Consider the following 22,583-nt stretch of genomic DNA (forward strand, 5'->3'; position numbering starts at 1 on the left):
AATTTATTAACTGTCCCCTTGTCACTAATAAACTGTGGAGATCTGTTTAGATTCATGTAATGGGTGGTCTGATTCTCTTGCTAATGTTTAGGCATTTTACTTGTGGTAAATTATGTTTTTTTGGGAAATGTGCCTAGCCAATTTATGTGCGACTAACACACTTTATAGGATTTTGGCATGAGTATAGTACCGGTAGTTCAGCTTGGAGAATGTTTAAGCATCAAAGAAAAGGAAAAAAAAAACTGATTATTCTTGGATCAGTTATATCATAAATAGATACCTTTATAAGGAGCAACAATGACCTGTTTTTTTAAGGGTCCCTAAAGATCGTTCTGACTGTTTGTTTCCCTTGTTTCAGACAGTTGCCTTCACTTTCTGACAGGAATAATGCATCTAAACTGCTATCAACACAGCATGTACTGCTCTAATCACAGATCAACACATTCAAGCATTGATCTCCCTTTATAAAAGTGAAGTATTTCAAGTTGAATATCTTTATTGTTCTGCCTAAGTGTCTTTGTGTGTATGAAAAGTAAATAAACGCATGCAAGACGAACACCCATTTTAGAGAATAATTTATTGCCAGTAGTAAAGCAGTTAAGCTAGTGGCAGTATTTAATAAAAATCATGAAACAAGACCATAGCATTGCTCACACAAACGCAGACCCTGAAAAAGTCACATGTCTGTGAATAATCTCGCACTATAAATATATTGGGTCCCATTTTCATGGTCAAAAAATAAAGATGTTCCAAAGTCACAATTTACAAAGAACAAAAAAAAAGAAAAGAAAACATAACATAACACATCACAAGAATATGCAGACATCCTTTCAGAAATGAACATGTGTTGTGAAGATCACACATTCACATCCTTGACATTTTTTTATGTATTTTTAAAAATTATTTTCTTTGCTTGTGAATGGACATACAGTAAGGCTGATACACACCATTTGAGTTGGTATACTACTTTTTCCTGTCTTTCTTTTTTGAAAAAAAAAGCAAAAAATATCTACAAAAACCTAGTAAAACCTTGAAACCAAAACTGTACATTAAAATTTACATTACAAATGAATGAGGATTTGTATAAAAAAATCAGTTTGCATGGTTATATCTATACAAATACAGATATCACCTTGATGATTGAAATTATGCTTTTCTCCCAATATCCATGACAATATATCAGTTATATTTTGTGTAAATTGTACATCTCAGCATGATCGTATGCATGATGATCAACATATTATTTAATGGCACAGCCAAGTCTAATGTTCTCCCCAATACTGTTAAATAATAATAATAATATTAATAACTGCCCACAAGAGCTACTGGAGAGAACTCGTGTTTAAGCACGTCTTTTCAAAACCTCTCTTGAGGGAGATACAGATGTATACAATGTGTGCGTTTGGATGTTTGGCATTTACGTTAAGTGTAAGACTACGTTTGTGTACCGTGTATGTGGTGTGGTTATGGTTTGAACACACAATCAGTCTCCTGTAGCAGGGTTTCATTTAGGCACTTTTGATATTCTGGATCCAGTGTCAGACTTCAGTATGCTGCTGCTGTTGAGAGTCCAGCGGCGGTATGATGAGCCTCTGAAACTGCGTTCCCTCCTCCTCTCCGCCGCTCTCATAATCGCTCATCATCACTTCTGACTCCTCACAGCAGGCGGACATGTCCGAGCAGGACGCCGTGGACGTGTACAGCGAGAGCGACATGTTATCGGCAGCGGGGGGATCGAAGTCGCGGCCATAGCCCAGCGGGAAGCCTCCGTGCCGGTATCCTCCGGTGGAGGATGATGTGATGGTGCTGGTGGGGTTGGTCTGGGGTTCGGGGTCTGATGAGTAATGGTGGTGGGGTAGGAATTGGGTGAGGCTGTAGAGTTGGGGCAAGGGTGGGCGCTGGCGTACTCCAGATCCTCCGGGACTAGAGGGGGCGCTGTTTAGCGCTCGTGTGGTGGGCTGCAATGTGCCGTAGCGATCCCCGTACTCCGGCACGGGCGGAGGAGGGGGCAAGTCGTCGTGGGAAGTAAAGTCATCGGGTGGAGGAGGGAAGTCGCTTTCAATGTCGTATCCGCCGGGATAGTAGTCCGTGTCCAACAGGGCGGGGTCACTGTAAATGGTGGGTGGGGCCTCCACTACCTCATACTGAGGAAATTCCTGGATTCCAGGAAGCTGAACACTCGGCATCCAGTCAGATGTGTCCCAATGATAGCCTGTCGGACAAAAATAATAGTAAGCATCACAGTGACAGGCCGCAATACAAAAAACAAAAACAACAACAACAAAAAGATTAGATTAGGTTTTACACAAATAAGAAGGGCTGGGGTCAATATCAATTCAACTTCAGAGAGGTCAATTTTAGTTTTGAAAAAAAAAAAAGGCATTCATAACCCATTTTACTTAACATTAATGTAGTATAGAAATTAGAAGTTGAGCAGGAAATTATTGAAATGTTGGCAGCCATAATCCCTTCTTATAACGCTTCTGTCGTTATTTGCTATAATTGACATAACTTTTATTACACTAATGTTAACTAACATTATGAAGATTTTTTTATAATAACATGCACTAATGTATTATTGACAATAAAATAAAAAACGAATAAAATAAAATGCATTATTATCAATAATTGAATTCAATAAAAATGCAAATAAAATCGCTAATTGCTTTTTTTTTTTTTTTTTGCAAGCTGGGATAATGTGCAGGATTTTCTTGTTTCTATATTAAATAATAATAATAATAATAACTTAATATAACAAATACACTATAATGTTAATAATGTCGACTTGAAATTGACAGAAAATCTTCCAATGCAAATGTTTTTTGTCAAATGTTAATTTGTGTTTTGTTAAAATGTTAAAAATGTTTTCTGTGCACTAACTGAAGTTGAATTGACTTCAACCCTTCATGAACCACACAGTTAATACCAGCCAGGTCATTTAAAACCAGCATGCAATGTCAGTATCACACCAAAACAATGCAGATCATTCAGAGTGCACACAAATACACACACCACACATGTACAGTAACTCAGAATATGTCTATTGTTTGTAGATTTACAAAACAACCTTGACAAAATATGACAATTAGTCAATACTTTCAAAGATTAATTTGTAAACATTATATTATTAGGGCGGGTGTTTTAAGGTTACTATTATAGAGCAGTTTGAGGGAATTTCAGGGAGACCATGTTTTACTGGGACACCAAAAAACAAAAAAACGTTTTGTGACGAAAAGCTGTGACAAAAATTGCACAATATCCAATTATTTCTAACGCTACCAAAAGAAGTGAGTTTATTTCAGACTATTTTTGTCACAGATTTTGTGGACATGCAGAGTTTTGTTATATTGAAGGGGGTAACCAAGCCAAAATGAAATCAAATGGAAAGGCATCAGGCAAACTGTACAAAATAAAAATAAATCACCTCTTGGGTTCTTGTGTTCATGAGCCGAGAATGACTCTTTAGATAAAAAGCAAACAGAATTGCACAGAAAAGAGAGGAAGAGAAAATGTCAAATAATAGGAGACCGAAGAACACTCTGGAAAAAAAGAGTGCAGTACAAGGTGGATACAAATGTAAGAGCCATGAAGTTATGAGACGATCTTCATGCCATTTGCTTGCACAGAAACATTTCATATCACAGTATGGTGGGAAGGTGAAATCAGTCTTGGTAAGACTGCAATTTTCCATCTCAAATAAGCTGAACAATCATGTGCCACTGAAATCAAATGAGGCACCTGATTGGCTAATGATGCATTTGATAGGAGATGTGATCGGTCATTTTTAATTTCTTTGTCTTTCTAGATGTGATATGGGTGAAGAAAATGGCATTTTGGAGCCCTAATAATTACCCACCAAACACTAATGACACAGATACCCAATAATCAGCAATGAAGCAGCAAAAGAATACCTTCATTCTCCACCGAGTCAACAACAGCGCTGACAAGGTGGATTACTGTCACTAGGGAGGCTTGTAAGAAGGGCAGATAAGAGAAATCTAACATTAATTTTTCAAGTAAACATGACAGGAAAGAAACACTGGAAGTCAAGATTGCAAGGTAGAGAAGAAACAGACAAAAGCGTTTCTCACGATGAGACATTGCATTCTGACATCTGACAAAACTGATGGATTGTAACTGATTTACTGGCACCTTCAGAACAACAGATACTAACAGGTTTTATGGGATTTTGGCTTCTGACAAGGGTGTGATCTGAGGGATGGGTTAATGGCAGAGGGATTCAGTTGTGTCGGGAAGGCACACGTCTGGGTTGAGCTCTGGTGGAGGACGGTGGGAATGACGCTGACACTGTGCTCATGATTACACACATTAACAGAGAGATAGAAGGAAGGATCAGGAAAATTCTCAAAGATAAAAGAGAACAAAGACACTCTCTAGCCCCAAACCAAAACCAGCAGATGGAGAAAAATTAAAGAAGCAGAGGAATATGTGGGTACATGGCCATAAGGAAATATGGACAATCCATTTAATATAATGCATTAGTGTTCATCAGAGGTTCAGTGGGGGAGTTGATAGGGCAAGGTCAGGGGTTGAAAACGTCAAATGAGGGTCAAGAGTCAATGGTTAGATGACTGTAGTCCCTTACACATGACTTATGTCAGGGTGTGCAAAACGATATGTAAAAAATCATATAGCAGGTTCAGACATGATTGTTCAATGTCTGTCAGACATGATGTGCTCATGCATTCAAAAACAGTTGAATGAAGTGCAGCAATAGAATTTGAGACGATGTTTAAAAAGTTGACTTTTGGAGTTGGGCAGTTATTGTTTTTTTGATGTTTATAGTGGCGAAGCTTAAATAGCAAAAACTGTGAGATGTAACTTCTCTTGTTTTCACACAAACTGTTATCTACAGTACTACAACTTGTTTGAAATTATCCCCCTTCAAACCACTGCTACTTAAAAAAAAACAAAAAAAAAACTTCATTTAGGAAATGGCATCCTGCAGTAAAAATAAGAAACTTTAAAAAAAAATTTTTTTGTAATTGAAATGAAGCTTAAATAAAATAAAATTTAAAAATTATATGAAAAACTTGCCTTGGCAACTAACTGAAATAAGAACTAAAACGGAAATGAAATAAAAGAGATCCACAAAAGCACATAAAATTGCTAAAAGTTAAACTAAAATGAAACAAATATTTAAAATATGAATAAATAACATAAATAAAACTTAAATAAACACTGCCATCAGGGATCCCTAATTTCAATGCATTTCTCAACACAAGCATCATTTGGTGCTTTGATCGGCCAATATCTAACATGCATAATATAAGGATTATAGTGCGTGAGTGATGATATACACACCTTTGACTAGATTCACACTGGATCAGATTCTCTCTTATCTTGTTTTTATTTTTGCATAATAATGCTATCATCCTACAAACTGTGCAGTAACCATTTGCTTCAAAAGGTCAGCAGCAAATGGTTCAAAACTGAAACTGTTTGTAATTTAAGCACTGTTACAAGGTTTGACCTGACCGCAACAGCGCCGGGGGAATGCTATTGCTTGACAGTTTGTTCTCTTCAGTTCAACGCACTGGGGAACGCTGCCACAAGTCATGTGAAAGGGCCCTCAGATACAGTAATCAGGATCAACAGAAATGTTGTGCTGCGTGTGCAGGAGACCCATCATGTGTACTTTTCATACCCTGCTTTTACACTCTGAGCTGATGTCTTCAACCATCCATTGGCTTCATTAAGAGACACAAAGAAAGGAAGGGGGAAAAAAGAAGAGAAGAGATCCAAAATATGAATTTCACACAGAGAACTAATAAAGAGACTATATAGGTCATTTTCAGATGTTGGCTTGAACTGATGAAAAACTTATGAGAAGCTGCTCTCAGCAATGGCAAAAAAAAGACGAGGGGGCTTAGACGGAAGACATGCTTCCTTCTTTTTATGCATTGAGAATTTCACAGGGCCTTTAATGATCGCTTCCTTCTACCGTGGGCGAGTGTTCACTTACGAGCAGGCCTCTATTTAAAACCTTGCTCTGTGTCTGTGGTGAGATTTGATCCAAATGGGCGCTGAAGCCCCAGTGCAGCGATAAGGAAGAGAGAGAGAAACGACATAACACATGACCCAAAAACATAACACCCTTTACACTCGGTTACATCAGTAAAATAAAGACAGAGTTAGCAGATGTTCAGAAAAAAAAAACCTATGAAAACATGATAAACTATATAGGGGTCTGTCAACTGAAAAAGAGCATGCAAGACATTTAGACTATGTTTGGAATAGAATACTAGTACTGTTTCACACTATGTATACTGTGCAGTAGTATGTTAAATGAAAAGAAATAATATCAGATACTGTTTTTATCTATGAGATGATAACTGAACATCACTCAAACTTAAGTAAAAAGACAACTTAAAGAAAAAGACAGCTCTAGTGTCTTATGTTAACATCATTGACTGTAAAAAGTGCTATGAAAACAATTTAAACAACTTTATATTTTTAATAAGGTTAATATGAAATACATCTAAATATATTTCACGAGTTCACACTTACGTATAATCAGATTGAGCAAATAGTATGCATATTTGGTGTGCTGTCCGAGGGGAGGGCTCTGAGCTCGGAATTTAGCCCGAACCCAGAGAGCTCCCCATATCCCCAAGCTGGGGTAAGAATAGTTAGGAGTGAGGAGTTTAGGGTGGAGGTGGGATGCCGGAAAACTGTTGTGGGACAGAAGTTGGCTGTATCTGTATATATATATTTACTATTGTGCTAACTGAGTTGATTATCTGAACGTGCTGCTCCCGAACTTTAATAAAACATCATTTTATCGGTTTTGAATCTCCTTGGACCTATTTCAACGTCACAATGACAAATTTTGCAGTAAGTAGACAAGTTTGCAGGTGTGGCTAATACTGTCCACACTAATGCAGCACTACTGTTTGAATAGTTTTTTATCTATTTCTTTACAGATTTGTTTTTAAATTAATAGGCAGCATTTGTTGTATACTGTCACTATTTATCACAGTATGCAGTGCACTAGGTGGTTTTATTCCAAATATAGCCTTTTTTGGCTACTAAAGAAGCTGTATTCTTTCCATAATATTTTTTTTCAGTTGGTTTACAGAGAAACATACAGTATATATAATTCTGAAATCTGAAAAAAAGCATAAGAATGTCTGACAAGTATATCTGGCTGGTTACAATCTATGAGTCATTTATAAGATGAGTAAAAGCAAATGCATTCTGTTCCATATGTACCATTGTCGTCACATGACTCGGACTGGAAGGAGCTGAGAGAGTGGACCTCAGACATGCTGCCTCTGGTGTTGTAAGGGTGACAGGCACTGTCCTCCACCGGCTTCTTACCTAGACACGGGTCCAAGTCCACCACTTTAGCTGTGAGGAGAAGACAACAGTCACACAAACTTTCACTCACTCACTGAGCCCATTAAATAGACTGTCTTAGAAGTCACACGCAGGACACTTGGATTGCAGATGGGACTCCGTACGTACCATCGTAGTCATAATCCCAGCTGGGCTTCTGTATGGAGTCGCTATCAGACACTGAGTTGGAGGGTGGGGGAGGAGGCAGGTTAGGTGCTACACTACAGACAGCCACTGTCTTCCTGTGCCCGTGCACCGAATCAGGGTTGAACGTGCTGAATTCTGGGTGCTCTGGTATGGCCGAGCCCTCAAATGAGTTGCGGTCCAGATTGTTGCGGGAGTCGCTTGGAATGCTGGGAGTGTAGGAGATGGGCCGAACAGGGACCTGCGGTGGGATGTCAGAGTAGATGTTCTTGTTGAGTTTGGAGTCGAAGTACGGCCGCTGGAGGAAGGCGTGTGGGGCTCCTGTGCCTACGCCGAACTTGTCGTCATCGTCAGATTTGGATTTTGAGCGCCGGCAAATGCGCTTGCGAACCACAACGAACAGTAGGACGATAAGGAAGATGCTGGCAACGAAGACGACGATTCCGATTACTTCCTCCAGGCCGATGTTCCAAGAGGTGGAGATAAATTCGTTGCGGATTTCAGAACGGAGTTCACAGTGGCGCCCACTGTAGCCCGCAGAGCAGTTACAGTTGAAGGAGCCGTACGTGTTCTGGCAGTGACCACCATTGCCACAAGGGTTCTTCAGACACTCATCTACATCACTGAGGCACCTAAACTCACACACACACACACACACACACACAAACTGTACTGTAAATACACAGCTGCAGACTCAACCTACACTATCATTCAAAAGTTTGGAGAAAGAAGTCTCTTATGCTTGCCAAGGTTGCATTTACTTGGCCAAAAACAGAGTAGAAACAGTAATACTATGAACTATTATGACAATTTGAAATAACGGTTTTCTTTTTTAATATATTTTAAAATGTAATCTATTTAATTTACTGCAAAATTTTCAGCAGCCCACGACACCTCAGAAATCATTCTAACATCCAGATTTGGTGCTCAAGAAACTTTTTTAATAATTATCAATGTTGAAAACATTGCTGCCTAATATTTTTGAGGAAACTAATTCATTTTTTTCAGGATTTCTCAATGAATAGAAAGTTCAAAAGAACAGCATTTATTTGAAATGGAAATCTTTTATAAATGTCAGTATAATTACTGACACTTTTAATCAATTTAATGCATCACTGCTGAATAGAAATATTAATTTCTTTCATTTAAAAAAACTCTCATCTAGGTACATCTCAGTCGAAGTAGCATCTCATAAAGAAGCTCTTCATGATGCCCATTTGATATATTTGATTGAGTTTCACAGGTTTATTAGATGGGTCAAAAGATGTACCTGTCTCCTTGGAAACCTGGTTCACACTCACACACGGGACCATCCAGGCTATCAATGCACTTGCCGCTGTTCTTACACGGGTTATCTGTGCAGTATGGACCCAGCTGACACCTGATAGAAAATTACAAAGAGCCAAAATGTCATTCAGAAACTTCACAAACTTTAGATAAACTTTAAATAAGAAAAACTGTGTTTGGATAGTTTTTAATTGCAGTAGAAATTTCTCAAAGAGAAAATTGATTCTGTCTTACTGAATTAAATTTGATTATCAATCACATCATCTCCCAAAGCTTCTGATTAAATTTCCAATTGAATAGGAATTACTGAGAAAGCCGCATGGATTTCTGAAGTATTTTTCTTTAGTTTGAGTCAGATCATGCATATTAATGAAGTTTAATTAATGAAAATATTGACAGAGCTTACATTCTGATTTGGCTACATATCTGCACTATACTCAATGACATTAAAATGGAGAAAGAACAAATTAAATTAAATATCAAACTTTAAAAAATGTTCAGACAAACAGAGGAACAGGATGTAATGCTATGGGGTCAAAGAAAAAAAATCAATTTAATTAAAAGTATTAGGAACAAATGAGTCATTTAACATTTAAAATGAAAATGAATGAAAAGTAGACACATTTATCTGCTAACAGAGTCAGCAAAAAAGAAAGATAGCACAATCACATGTTTAGAGCAAACTATTTTTCTAAATTTAAAGCAAAGTATCTGAACAGCATACAGGTTGCTCAAGTGTCCGAATAATTTCTGTGGTCACATGCGCATGTGTTCTCACCGTTGCCCAGAGTACTGTCCTCTGCACTGGCAGTAGAAGTCTCCTCCTCGTGGGATACATGTGCCTCCATAGAGGCAGGGGTTAGAGGCACAGGGGCTGATTGTGACTTCACAGTGAGTGCCCATGAACGCAGCGGTGCACTTACAGAAATACCCTACAACACACAATAAAGCACAGCACATTAGTCAGTCCTATATTTGAATGAACTACAATTACACAAATAAAAAAAAAAACACCATGCATACCTCCATTAGGCAGTGATGAACATGTGCCTCCATTAGTGCAGGGGTTACTGGAGCAGCCCTGGACTGGAGGAGCCAAGCTGCATTCGGGAGCCGCCTCGACCAGCTCCTCCAGGACGGAGTGAACCCCTCGAACCTGAGACAGCGGCAGCTCCCTCCCATTAAACACAATCCCCTCCAGACAACCCCGCAGCCCATTTACCACAAGTCTTCCTGAGCCGGACGCCGGCCGTGCATGACCCCCAAAGTACATGCTGGTGTCCAGGTTGAGTGTGCGCAGAGTTCCCGGAGCAGTGCCAGACGCAGCGTGGACCTGATCTAGGACCAGTCTAGCGTAGTTGCCATCTACCTCGAGAGAGACAGTGTGCCACTCTCCATCACTGACCTGGGTACTGTGCACAGACACCACACCAGGACCACTGCCGCAGTCGAACTTGTACTGCAGGCGGCCGTTCACAATCTGAAACAAACACACACAGTCTTGTCTTTCATGCTGACCCTATATTAAAATGACAAACATCTGGAGTCAATTAAAATATTTAGCATTTCAAGTCGAATCCACATTCACTATTGACAGTCAAAATATTTTAAATAATTATTTATATATTGTTATTAAATTTCTTAAAAATAAACTGATAAATAATTCTTAAAATATAATTATATTTATAAAATAAAATAAATCAGCTTATGTGAACCTGTCCTTTTAAGTTGCATGTTGTATGTATAAATATATAAATCTCTCAAAACCTAGTAAGTCACCTAAATGGACAAACCAAGGCAAATGCAATGTTTTTGGGCATGATGTGCAAGTTTTGTTTTGCACATTTTTGGGCATCACAGGCATATTCTGTGTCAGCATCTTTTTTTGGACTGAAAACAAGCTTATGATGGCCAAAAATGTGTGCCTATAAAAGTTATTGTCTAAGTAGGCAGTTTATTAGTTATTTTTAAACAGCCAAAAAGATGACTCTGTGAAGTATTTCAGGTGTGATATTGTAGTATTCCGGCAGTTAAATTGTTTCAACAGATGAAATGAGGAATTATTCTTCAGGGATAAGCAGAATCAGATTATTATTATAATGCAACAGCAGGGAGATGACACTGCTTGCATTTCAGTCCCAGACTCCTTTGCTCTTTCTGTCAGTTGTGTGGTTTTCCCTCACCAAATTGGAATGCGTGAGAAAGAGCTCCCCTCTCTTCTCCCGGCTCCAGAATAACTCCTTTTCTGTTTTCTCTTCTTTTTTGTTTTGGAAGGACTGAAGGGGTTAAGAGCACACACTCACCTCCAGTATGCTGTAGTCTGTGCCTTTGGCGTACATGACAGTGGCGTGGGTGGAGAACGTTCTCAGTCTGAGGGACAGCTTCATTTCTTCCTTATTCTCATTCTCCATTAGCCTGTACCGTGCATATCCATTTCCGCTGAATGTTAAGGACTGACGCTCTACAACACAGAGAGCAAACCAAAACAAATTATAAGTGATGCTATCATAATGTCCACAGCCAACAATATGTTTTTAATGCAGCAATACTAAATGTCCACTTCATGCACAAAATGTTACTGCTTGAAACGCTGCAAAACACAAACCATTCATAATTTAGCATGCAATGACATCATCAGTTCGATTTGAAACCGCTAACAAGGAAATCAGTGTGGTTGAAACGTCATCCTGGGTGGTTTCTTATTGGCTTACTGGGTTATTATTGTGAACTAAAACTAAAACCATAATAAAACATTTTCATTACTTAAAATAAAATAATAATAATAAATAATCATTAACTGAAATAAAATATAATATTCTCTCTCTCTCTCTCTATATATATACACACACACACACACACACACACACACACATATATTTCAGCTAGTCGCAAAGGAAACATTTCTCATTTTCGTATAGTTTTAGTTGAAGTACTAAAACAAAAAAACTGTAAATATGACAAATATGGTTATTTACTATTTTATAATAGTAATTATTATAGGTAATTTACTATATTTTTTGTCCATAGCACAAAAACAGCAGGATGAGTTATGTAAATTGTGCCTTCAATATGGTGCTTCAATAAAGTGTGAGTTGCACTAAGCTGTGTGACAACACATAGATGTGTGTTCATACCTGAGCACTCTTCCTGTTTTCCCTCAGGACAGATGCATTTGAATTTGGTGTGTATGGGGTCTTCTACACACTCCATGCCATCAGGACAGGGGCTTGCCTCACAGAGTTTACTCAGGACAGGACACTCAGCTCCTATAATCACACATAAATGGTTAACATCACTCTAGACTGAAAGTGAAATATATGGAATATTCTGTGGTTGTATATTCGTGTTACCTTCACAGAGACATTTGGATGTGCGCATGTGACGTGGCGTAACAAAACTAATCCTAGCCGTGCTGTAGGTCGACACTGCTCCCGTCTCCAAGGAAACCGTCTCTTGGCAGTAACTAAGAGGACAGTCCAAACCGGCACAGAGTTTCTTCACAACTCGTACAATACGGACTCCAGTCATCTCTTCGATTACCCCAACTGAGGCATTCAGCTTCCTGTACACCACTTCCTGGGGCTGGAATGGACTTCCTGACCTTTCTAGAGCTAGAAGTACTTCCAGGTCACCGGAGGCATCAGCAGCAGGTTGCAAGCTGACTAACTGCACGTCTCCGCGTCTGACACCGGCGATATTCCGCAAAGCCCGCAAAAAGTTACGCCAATAATCTCCGATAAACTCCTCCGGCGCTATTGCAGAGAAACGCACAGCGATGGAGTTATCGAGCGCTTGTGCTGTTGCCTGCCGTACGTGAATATTGACTCGGGCAGCAGCAGTAAAGCGACCATCTGTCACTGTAATGTTAAGGACGTATTGACCAGCATCCAGATTCCCACGGGCCACGAGTTTCCCATCAGCGGGGGAGACAGAGAAGAGGCCAGAGTTTTCAGAGGTGGAGGAACTATCGGGTGCGAGGCTGTAGGTTAGAGTGTCATAAACATCCTGATCGGTGGCGTGGATTTTACCCAGGACCCCACCTGAATATTCATCTGTTGCTGTGGTGATAAAGATGTCCAGGGGAAGAATGACAGGAGGGTAGATGCTCTCCTCGATCAAACGTACACTCACAAACGCCGTGGAGACCAATGGTGGGCGACCGCTGTCCGTTACCTAGGACAAAGGAGTCATGAGATTTAGGATTCAGAATTGCAACAATTAGAAATCATTAGTTTCATACTTAGGCTTCAAGGTTTAATATTTGGGGTTTGGGCGTCAAATCCCCAATGTTAATTTTAAACAATAGTAATACTGATGTTTGTCTTAGAAAGCACTAGTATTTACAGAAGGAAGAATTTGAGAAAGGAGTCTAATTTCAAAACACAACTGTTTTCATACCTCTTATGCTATATCTCACTTTACAGCTCAGAACAGCAAGTATCATAAATGTTGTTAACTAAAACAATACACTATTAGTCATATAACATATGCTGCCAAATTATCAAGTCAGCTGTTTGAAGTGTAATTGAGTATTAGGGCAGAACGTCTTTGCACATGTATGGAGAGACTGATGATAAGTGCCAGTCACAGTCAGTAGAGGGAGCACTTGAGCCTGGATTTACTCTTGTAGCAATGGACAACTGCACAAGTTTGAGGCTGGCTCATGTCCTTCCTCTTTTACCAATTACTTTGCCTCCCATTTCACTATCCCTATTGATTTCCCGGAGTTATTTTATAAAAAAGGTGTCATTTGTAGCTCTAATAAAAACACACAGAAAAGTTTAGCAGTGAATAGCCTATGCCATTTTTTTCTAAATACATCAATAAGAAATTAGTAACTACAAAATTAATTTATTTAAAAAAGTTTTTTTAGTTTTTTTAATTGATGAAAACTCAGTATATGGAAATAAAAGAACATGCATTTAGAGAATCACCTTATCAAAATGGAAAAGGGACCCATAGAATGACCTCCTACTGAACAAAGGAAACGGTACACCTAAAAGAAGAGGAGACTGGGAAAGAGACTGCTGTAATCATTTTCTTACAGGTCCTCTCCTCTGCTAAGGTTTTCATGGCTGCTCCTTCATACTCTATTGCACATGCCAGGCCCATGTGGGGAATACTGAACAAGCAACGCTTCAACTCAGCTCTACAGATAATCTATCCCTTCATACCTCCAGTGAAAACGGAACAAGACTCCTATAGCTTCAGTGAGAGCTGGAGAATCAGAGGGAGAGATTGAGGTCTCACCTGGGCCTGTAGGAGGTAGAACTCTTGAGTCTGGCGGCTCAGAGTTGCCGCGGAGACCAGCACGCCCTGAGGAGTGATTTGGAAGGCTTCGCCCTCGTTCCCACTGATGATAGAAAATGTGAAAGGAGGTCCATTGTGGGAGGCATCACGGTCAGACACGGTCAGCTGGAGAACACTGGTACCAACTGGTTGGTTCTCCTATACAACATATGCAGAACACGTTAAAGGTTTTATAATTTAGACCTACAACATTCACACTTTTTTTTTACATCTTAAGGCAAATTTGGCATGTAGCACATTTTACGACTTAAATTGAGAAGCTATGATTATATTTTAGTGCCAGCAAGCACAGGCATATCTGGTGACTAATAATGATTTTTCCTAAGAGCAATGTTTCAAAAGGCAAATGGAAACAGTTTTCGTAATGCATTTAACTTCCATAATGATGAATTTCAGCGTGAAACAAGATTCTGTCGGAAATAATGTAGGAAGTCATTACTTCCCCTTTTACTATTGATATCTATTGATATTTGTTTGCATCATGAAAAGTAGACTAATATTATTGCTTAATGTTGTTTTAAGTTGTTTTTGGTCAAGATAGTTGATTAGTAAGTTTATATAAATTTTTTTTTAACCTTTACAATTTTTTTTCATGTGTGACTTTTTACCAAATTCTGATTTTTTTTAAATACTGTTTAAGTGTTATTTTAGTATTATTTATATACTATTATGGTCTTTACTGCTATTTTGAATTAGCTTTTATTTTTAGATCTTCAGTTTTCACTTTACTTTAAGTTTTGCTAATTGTATGTGCTTTTTTTTGCTAATTTTATTTCAATTTTAATTTTTTAGTTTTTCAACTTGAACTAAAAAACTAAAGATTTTAAAGCTTAAGCGTTTCATTTTATTTCAGCTTTTTTCATTTCATTTTTAGTTTATCTATAACTAACAATAACAAGACTGCACTTTGTCAGTGTCATTAATATGAAGAATTCTGTTACTCTACACAGCTGTTTTTGAATGCAAAAAAAACGTTTTTTTTGTGTGTGTGAAATGCATCTGATTGGTGTCTAATGACCCTAAATTCCTTAGAATCAACAGGCATTGGAGAGAGATTATTGACAGTGAAAACAATGTATCATCTCCTCTGAGGACTCAGACCTGTATAATGATGCTGTAGTTGGCCTGAGAGAAGAGAGGTGGGTTATCGTTTATGTCCGAGACGTCTATGTTGACCGTAGCGCTGCTAGATCGAGCCGGGCTTCCATTGTCAGAGGCCAACACAGTCAGTGTGTAACCTGAAGTCTAAAAAACAAACAAAACAAAATGCCATAATTAGGTTTCAGCAACAGACTGCCAATGCACCTGCTACTGAGACACCTGAGTGTTTTGTACCTTCTCTCTGTCGAGCTGGCGGGCCACCTTGACCTCTCCTCTGATGGGGTCGATGGTGAAAGGACTGCCTTGATTGCCATCAATGATGGAGAAGCGCACCTGATTACTGGATGGACCATCTGCATCGTCAGCCATGACCTTCACACACGGAGAAACACACACCTGGTTAATATAAAGATTGCCACGGACTCAGGTATGCAACACCCCCGCCTTTCGTCCTTCTTGCCTCGCGAGTCAGTAACTATTGGCTGAGACCCTCGAGGGAAATCAGAAGGCATGCAAGTGAAACAGAGCTGGGTATCAAAGCCTCACTTTCACACTGACAATTTATATTCAGCATGATAAGACTTGAACATCTCTACTAAATGACCAGAGTGAGAGCGAGATAGAAGACTGCAGATAACAGATTGGTGTGGGTCGCTGAGCTTTAGTTTGACATTGGACTGTGTTTGTTTAGTATGTGTGTTCTTTGCTCTGTTTTGATTTTAGGAGATGATGTAACCCAGAGACCTGAGCAGGGCACAATAAAATCAGAAGTGCTTCAGAAAGAGAAGCCGATGACTCACAGCGAGCACGATCTTTCCCAGTTCTGCGTCTTCGCTGACCACAGCAGAGTAAATATCTTGGCTGAAGACGGGGCTGTTGTCGTTTACATCCGTCAGGTTGATGTTCACTGTGGCCATGTCACTGAGTGACGGCGTGCCTCCATCTGTAGCCTCCACTGTTAGATAATACTCATGTGCTGTTTCGTAGTCCAAAGGCTCGATCACGAAGACACCACCTGGGAAGAAAAGGACAATGAAAACCTCTCTAAATAATGAAATATTTATTTTCCAAATAATTAAGTAAATATTTGGATGAACAGATAAATAAATTAATGAATGAATGAATGTATACAGTGTTATAAAATGAGACAAATAATCCAAAGCCAGGCCATGAAGTGTCTAATATGAATCCATCAGAAGTCAACTTGAAATTTAACTGGAAGTCAGTGCTGCAGGGATCTCAAGAGGTTCATCTAAGCTGCTGTGTTTACCTGTATGGGGGTCGACGCGGAACGCTCCTCTCTCGTTTCCATTGATAATGGCGTATGTAATCCCTGCTCCTGCTTCTGTGTCTCGGCTGGCTGCGTGCACCCGTAACACCTGGGTGCCCACCGGAATGTCTTCAGAGACGGTGGAAGTGTACTCGCGTCGCTCAAACACTGGAGGGTTGTCGTTGATGTCCAAGATGGAAACACTGACAGTGGTGAGGGAAGAGAGACGCCGCGGGGACCCACGGTCTGTGGCAAAGGCGCGGAGGGTGTAGAGTGACTGGAGTTCACGGTCCAGAGGACGATCCAGATGCACGATGCCAGTTTCCTCATCGATGGAGAACACACCATCAGCAGAGTCCAGCAGTGAATAGAGGATCTCTGCATTAGAACCTAAACACACACACAAAGCACCATGAGATTAATAAAGACATTTAAGATGTTTATAAGTGTACAAATTTATGGTCAATCCATTCCTGAAAATCTCACTGCCCCCAATTTTCTGAACAGTAGTGCAATTATACAGTAACATTGGCTCTACCAATAATATTTTGTCAATTATTCCTTCATTTAATGCACAACTGAAACTCTTTAAAACAATTTTGACCAGCTGTTGCTGTCGTTGTCATACTACAAAAGGACAACCAATTCATAATGATTGACATGAAATCAATACATTTTGCAGATTAAGAAGCTTTCAAATCAATGGCAAAGCCTCCAGCAGTTAAAATTATTTTTTCTTCGTCTCATTTGCTTAACTATAATGACTTATAAATTCATCCAACAAAAGATTCAGTGGTGAAACCTCTGGTCCTGAGCTGCATATTAAGAAGTGTGAGTGAGTGCCACTTATTGTATTGGGGAAAGCACACACACACACACACACACACACACACACACACACAAACAAACAAACAAGATGAAGATAGAGTACACTAATCCCTCTAATGCATTTTTTGAGTAAGCCTCATTTGTGGCTTGCTAGTACAATCCTATCTATCAAGACACACTCTCTCATTATAGCCAGTTAACACAATCTCTTGTGTTCTACAAAGTTTCAGTCAGACCAAATTACTGGAGTGCAGCTGCTTTATGACAGTTCAGTATTGTGCAAGTCTACTGATCGCTGAATAAACACCTTCTTATGATTATTTCAAGTCTATTGGTGCAGCTATTGTAAGCTAATCCCATAGACCTCCATTGAAAGTGCTTTGTAAGTGCAAGTAAAAGCATGTCATAGGTGCCGTTCATAGAATTAACTAGTATTTTACCACATCAGGGACCTTCAAAAAAGCAACCAATGATCTGAAGGTTGTGGCATTGATGCTGAGAAATGAGGGAAGAAGAGATTGCTTGTGTTTAGGCCAGACGTAAGTGAAACAGGGTCTGGAATGTACACAGAGCACACAATGTGTCTATTTGAGGATATAGAGTACAGAACAAAAGGACGATAAGAGAGGAATCCATGCAAATGGAAATCAGAGAAATTGAGTGGAAGCGAGTGAGAGAGAGAGAGAGAAAGACAGAGAGGTTTGTGTTCTTCTAGATTAAAGGTGCTGCCCTGTTTGACTGAGAACGTCATATGTGCGTGTTGGTTTCCTCTCAAGATTTTTTTTTTAATTTGTCACATACATGGTTATATAGAGAATATATGACCAGCAGTGAAATGTAAGTAGTAATAAAGTAAAGTAATAAAATGACATGATGACAATGAAATGAATATATTGGGAAACACACTTATTTGCAAACACAATTTCTATTTTAATATATTTTTAAATCAATATATCTTTGTTCTGGATACTGGGGATCTTACCCGTGTCCAGGTCTGAGGCATACAGGCGAGCCACAGGTGTGTTTATCTCTGTGTTTTCAAACACAGTGAAGGTGTAGGGGTCAGAGGTGAATTGCGGAGCGTTGTCGTTGACATCTTCGACTGTGATTTCAACTTCTGCTTCACAAAAGCGTCCGCCTCCATCCAGAGCGTGCACCTTCATCTTGTGAACCTCCTCTTCTTCACGGTCCAGAGGGAGCAGTGTTTTCAATTCACCTGATGAAATCAAGAAATCAATCAATAATGAGTGTTCAAATCAATAAGACTTTCGTTCATCTTTGATGATGCAAATAAAGATATTTTTAATGAAACCAGAGAGATTTCGGATTTAATTTCGGATTTACCATATTTAATGTGATGTGCATTAATCAATGTTTATATCTAAATAAAATCCTTAATGAAATCTTTTCATCACAGTGTTTACAAGGTCTTTATGAACATTTTGAAGCGTCAAAAGTTTTGGTTGCATGGACTTTCAATGGATGGACTGAAATTTCTCAGGTTCCATTAAAAATATCTGTAAAAACTGGCTTGGAGCAACATGAGAGTGAGTAAATGATCACAGAACTTTCATTTTGGGGTGAACACATTTTGTGAATTTGTGTAAACTCTAGTTTTGTAGGCACCCTGATGCTGCTTCCACACACACAAACAGTTCTGCTCTCTCATTCTTCATGTCTGCAAAGCTGCTTTGTATATTTATTATAGTTGTGGCTTGCTAAAACCCCCAAAATTTACTCCCCATCAATCATTTTGAACATCAGCTGGCACTGCACTAATGAACAAGACAAAATCCAATTCCACTTCAAGCTTATCTCATCTGTCAAGTCAAGAGGACACTCTAAAAACGCCAGCAAGGGAGACAGTTGTCTCTTTCATGAGGAAATTATCTGACCTAATAATTTCAGCAAGCATAAGCTAAGTTCCATTGAAGTGGTCACTGATTTAAAACTGCCTTTTTGTGTTCCAGCTGTTTGCTGTCGACCCTTGAGCTGGAGTGCATCTCAAGGAGGATGAATGCAGGGTGTCCAAAAGTTCCCCCTCGAGGAAAGCTAAAATCATCCTTGCACTGAGAGGCTTTAAGAAATAGAAAAGATTAAAGAGGAGAGGGATGGTGAGAAATGAGAGAAATAGCAAGGGAGAAGAAAGTGCAGTCAGCATGTAGGCTGCTTGGAGAGTGAGCTGAGAAAAGAAGCAAAGGGAAAGTCACCCTCGGAACAGCAGTCGCCAGCTTTCAGGGGTCTGGTTGGCTCGCATGAGAGCACACTTGGCATTGCTAACTTGCAATAATGCTCCTCTTCTTTTTCTCGATGGAACGGAGGGGAAAAAAAGTGAAGAAAATTCTCTGTGCACACTAAACCCACACAGAAGAACAGTAGCGCTCCTTCAGTTTGCGAGCCAGCATTCCCTGCCTTCACACTCAGCTTTATCAAAGAGCCAGTGAGTAGCGCCTTTACAAAAGCATTTGTGTTGTAGCAGTGTGACGCTGTCACAAACCCACTGTTGATTTCTGCTCTCTTTCCGCCTGGAACCGATGTTTAATTCACACAGTTGAGAGACAGTTGATTTGAGTTAATAGCTGAAGTGGGGCAACACTTGAAATGTTTTATAAAAATATTTGGTGTGATCGTTTTTGTGTGAATAACACAGACAAGTAAAAAAAATTAAAAGAACAATACTGGGAACAGATTTCCATGGTATTCACTGTAAAACAGTCATGAAAGCCTAAGGGTGTACATCCTTCCCTGGAATTAAACAAGTAATTAAATTCGAATTAATTATGGTTTTAAATAGGATGTGTGTTTGACTGTAGGCAAAAGCAAATTATGTTGTAAATGTTCAGTGTGTATGTGGCATTTATTTGTCTGGCTGTTGAGACAATGATTCTTAGACTGTTCAGATGTTTGGGGTCCGTAAGATTTTTTTAAATGTTTTAGAAATAAGTCTCTTATGCTCATCAAGGTTGCATTTATTTGATCAAAAATATAGTAAAAATAGTATTATTAATGTGAATAAAGTGAAATAGTTTAATGAAGGAATAATAAATAGTAATGGTACTATTAATAAAAATAGTAATAGTAAAGGGAAATATTAACAAATTTAAAATAACCTTTTTCCATTTTAATATATTTTAAAATGTACTTTATTCCTGTGATGGCAAAACTGAATTTTCAATAGCCATTACTCTAGCCTTCGGTGTCACATCATTTTAATATGCTGATTTGGTGCTCAAGAAACATTTCATATCATTATGAATGCTTAATATTTTGTAGAAACAGTGACACATTTTCTTTCAGGATTCTTTAATGAATATAAAATTCAAAAGAACAGCATTTATTTGAAGTAGAAATTTACTGTAACATTCTAATTGTTGTTACTGTCACTTTTGATCAATTTAATGCTTCCTTGCTAAATAACAGCATTAATTTCTTTACAAATATTTTACTAAGTGCAAACTTTTGAACAGTGTGTGTGTGTGTGTGTGTGTGTACATCCTTCCCTGGAATTAAACAAGTAATTAAATTCGAATTAATTATGGTTTTAAATAGGATGTGTGTTTGACTGTAGGCAAAAGCAAATTATGTTGTAAATGTTCAGTGTGTATGTGGCATTTATTTGTCTGGCTGTTGAGACAATGATTCTTAGACTGTTCAGATGTTTGGGGTCCGTAAGATTTTTTTAAATGTTTTAGAAATAAGTCTCTTATGCTCATCAAGGTTGCATTTATTTGATCAAAAATATAGTAAAAATAGTATTATTAATGTGAATAAAGTGAAATAGTTTAATGAAGGAATAATAAATAGTAATGGTACTATTAATAAAAATAGTAATAGTAAAGGGAAATATTAACAAATTTAAAATAACCTTTTTCCATGTTAATATATTTTAAAATGTACTTTATTCCTGTGATGGCAAAACTGAATTTTCAATAGCCATACTCTAGCCTTCGGTGTCACATCATTTTAATATGCTGATTTGGTGCTCAAGAAACATTTCATATCATTATGAATGCTTAATATTTTGTAGAAACAGTGACACATTTTCTTTCAGGATTCTTTAATGAATATAAAATTCAAAAGAACAGCATTTATTTGAAGTAGAAATTTACTGTAACATTCTAATTGTTGTTACTGTCACTTTTGATCAATTTAATGCTTCCTTGCTAAATAACAGCATTAATTTCTTTACAAATATTTTACTAAGTGCAAACTTTTGAACAGTGTGTGTGTGTGTGTATATTTATGCACGCCATTTTACATAGTTCATTTGGCCTGTTTGACATGCACATCCAAATTGTGATGATTACCTGTCTCAGAGTCGATGCTAAAGTGCTCTGATCTGGGCCCTAGCAGCTCGTAGGAGATCTGTGCATTGGAACGGATGTCGGCATCTGTGGCGGAGACCTGCAGGATCAGTCTACCCGCAGGGGAGTCCTCCGGGACACTTTCCATATAGAATGACTGCAACAGAAAGGGAGACATGTGAAAAGCAGAAGTGACTTCACAAATGGGAGGATAAGGCCCAAAAAGTAAAGAGAAAGAGTTTGGACGTAATTGTGCAGCCAAACTGAACAGAGGGCTAAAATAGTTTCACTGCAGGAGTTCTATTAAATTAACATTATTCAAAAAGGAACACAATAAGTAAAAGAAGCACATTAGCCCTCACAAAACCCTCTCACAGTGCAAAATCACTCTCTTTGTTTCTTAAATGCTGCATTTCACATAAGGACCTTTTCAAATCCCTCCTGACATTCTCTCTTTCTCTCTAAGTCTCGTCCCATTTAACATGCACAGCGGGTAGGCAGCACCCTCCCCTTAACTGACAGAATCAGACTACATGACATTTTGCTGCAATGCACTTCCCACACACACATACACACAAAACTAACATTCATACCTTCTCACAAATTGGGCTGTTGTCATTGGCATCTAAGACCTTGACTTCAACCACAGCCTTGGCTGTGAAGGTCCCGTCAGTGGCCGTAATGTTCAGCAAGTAATTGTCCTTCTCCTCCCTGTCGAGAGGCTTCTGCACAGAGACCTTCCACTCGCCTTGAGTATGCTCAATGCCAAACTGTCCCAAGGGGTCTCCACCTTCATACAGCAAACATGAGAAATGTCAGTCAAACTAATGAATGTGAACAGCAGTTAAAATTATTATTTATTTGTGTGGTTTCATGCTGTATGTGTAGTAGCTATAGTAATGGCTCAATTTATAGCGGCTTAAATTTCACAAGTTATTGTGAGATATCTGTGCAATGAGTACTCCACAGCATTCATG

At 38.7% G+C, this 22,583-nt stretch overlaps 1 protein-coding gene across 4 annotated transcripts in view; it reads right to left on the reverse strand.

Moving 5' to 3' along the window:
- Positions 1-558: 558 nt before the first annotated feature.
- Positions 559-22,583, reverse strand: part of LOC107746031 (protocadherin Fat 1-like) — a 65,906-nt gene continuing 43,881 nt past the window's right edge. The window contains exons 10-29 of one of the 4 annotated variants that reach the window (XR_001640649.1): positions 22,200-22,396; positions 21,610-21,763; positions 18,285-18,518; positions 16,475-16,864; positions 16,005-16,219; positions 15,439-15,576; positions 15,205-15,348; positions 14,044-14,241; positions 12,144-12,966; positions 11,928-12,059; positions 11,097-11,254; positions 9,817-10,273; positions 9,572-9,725; positions 8,777-8,887; positions 7,492-8,138; positions 7,237-7,374; positions 5,669-5,711; positions 3,912-3,971; positions 3,425-3,460; positions 2,173-2,212 (exon numbers count right to left, since the gene is read on the reverse strand). Coding sequence is in view for 3 of the 4 variants with exons in the window: in XM_016560086.1 (XP_016415572.1) it covers positions 1,539-2,212; positions 3,425-3,460; positions 7,237-7,374; positions 7,492-8,138; positions 8,777-8,887; positions 9,572-9,725; positions 9,817-10,273; positions 11,097-11,254; positions 11,928-12,059; positions 12,144-12,966; positions 14,044-14,241; positions 15,205-15,348; positions 15,439-15,576; positions 16,005-16,219; positions 16,475-16,864; positions 18,285-18,518; positions 21,610-21,763; positions 22,200-22,396 (5,000 nt within the window). In the remaining variant the exon portion in view is untranslated. Of the gene's footprint in view, positions 2,213-3,424; positions 3,461-3,911; positions 3,972-5,668; positions 5,712-5,986; positions 6,048-7,236; positions 7,375-7,491; positions 8,139-8,776; positions 8,888-9,571; positions 9,726-9,816; positions 10,274-11,096; positions 11,255-11,927; positions 12,060-12,143; positions 12,967-14,043; positions 14,242-15,204; positions 15,349-15,438; positions 15,577-16,004; positions 16,220-16,474; positions 16,865-18,284; positions 18,519-21,609; positions 21,764-22,199; positions 22,397-22,583 lie in introns of those variants that run through there. The other 3 variants (XM_016560086.1, XM_016560087.1, XM_016560085.1) reach the window with 3 other exon arrangements.

This window comes from Sinocyclocheilus rhinocerous, unplaced genomic scaffold (assembly GCF_001515625.1).
Source record: "Sinocyclocheilus rhinocerous isolate Xijiao unplaced genomic scaffold, SAMN03320098_v1.1 scaffold288, whole genome shotgun sequence".
Taxonomy (NCBI): Eukaryota; Metazoa; Chordata; class Actinopteri; order Cypriniformes; family Cyprinidae; genus Sinocyclocheilus; species Sinocyclocheilus rhinocerous.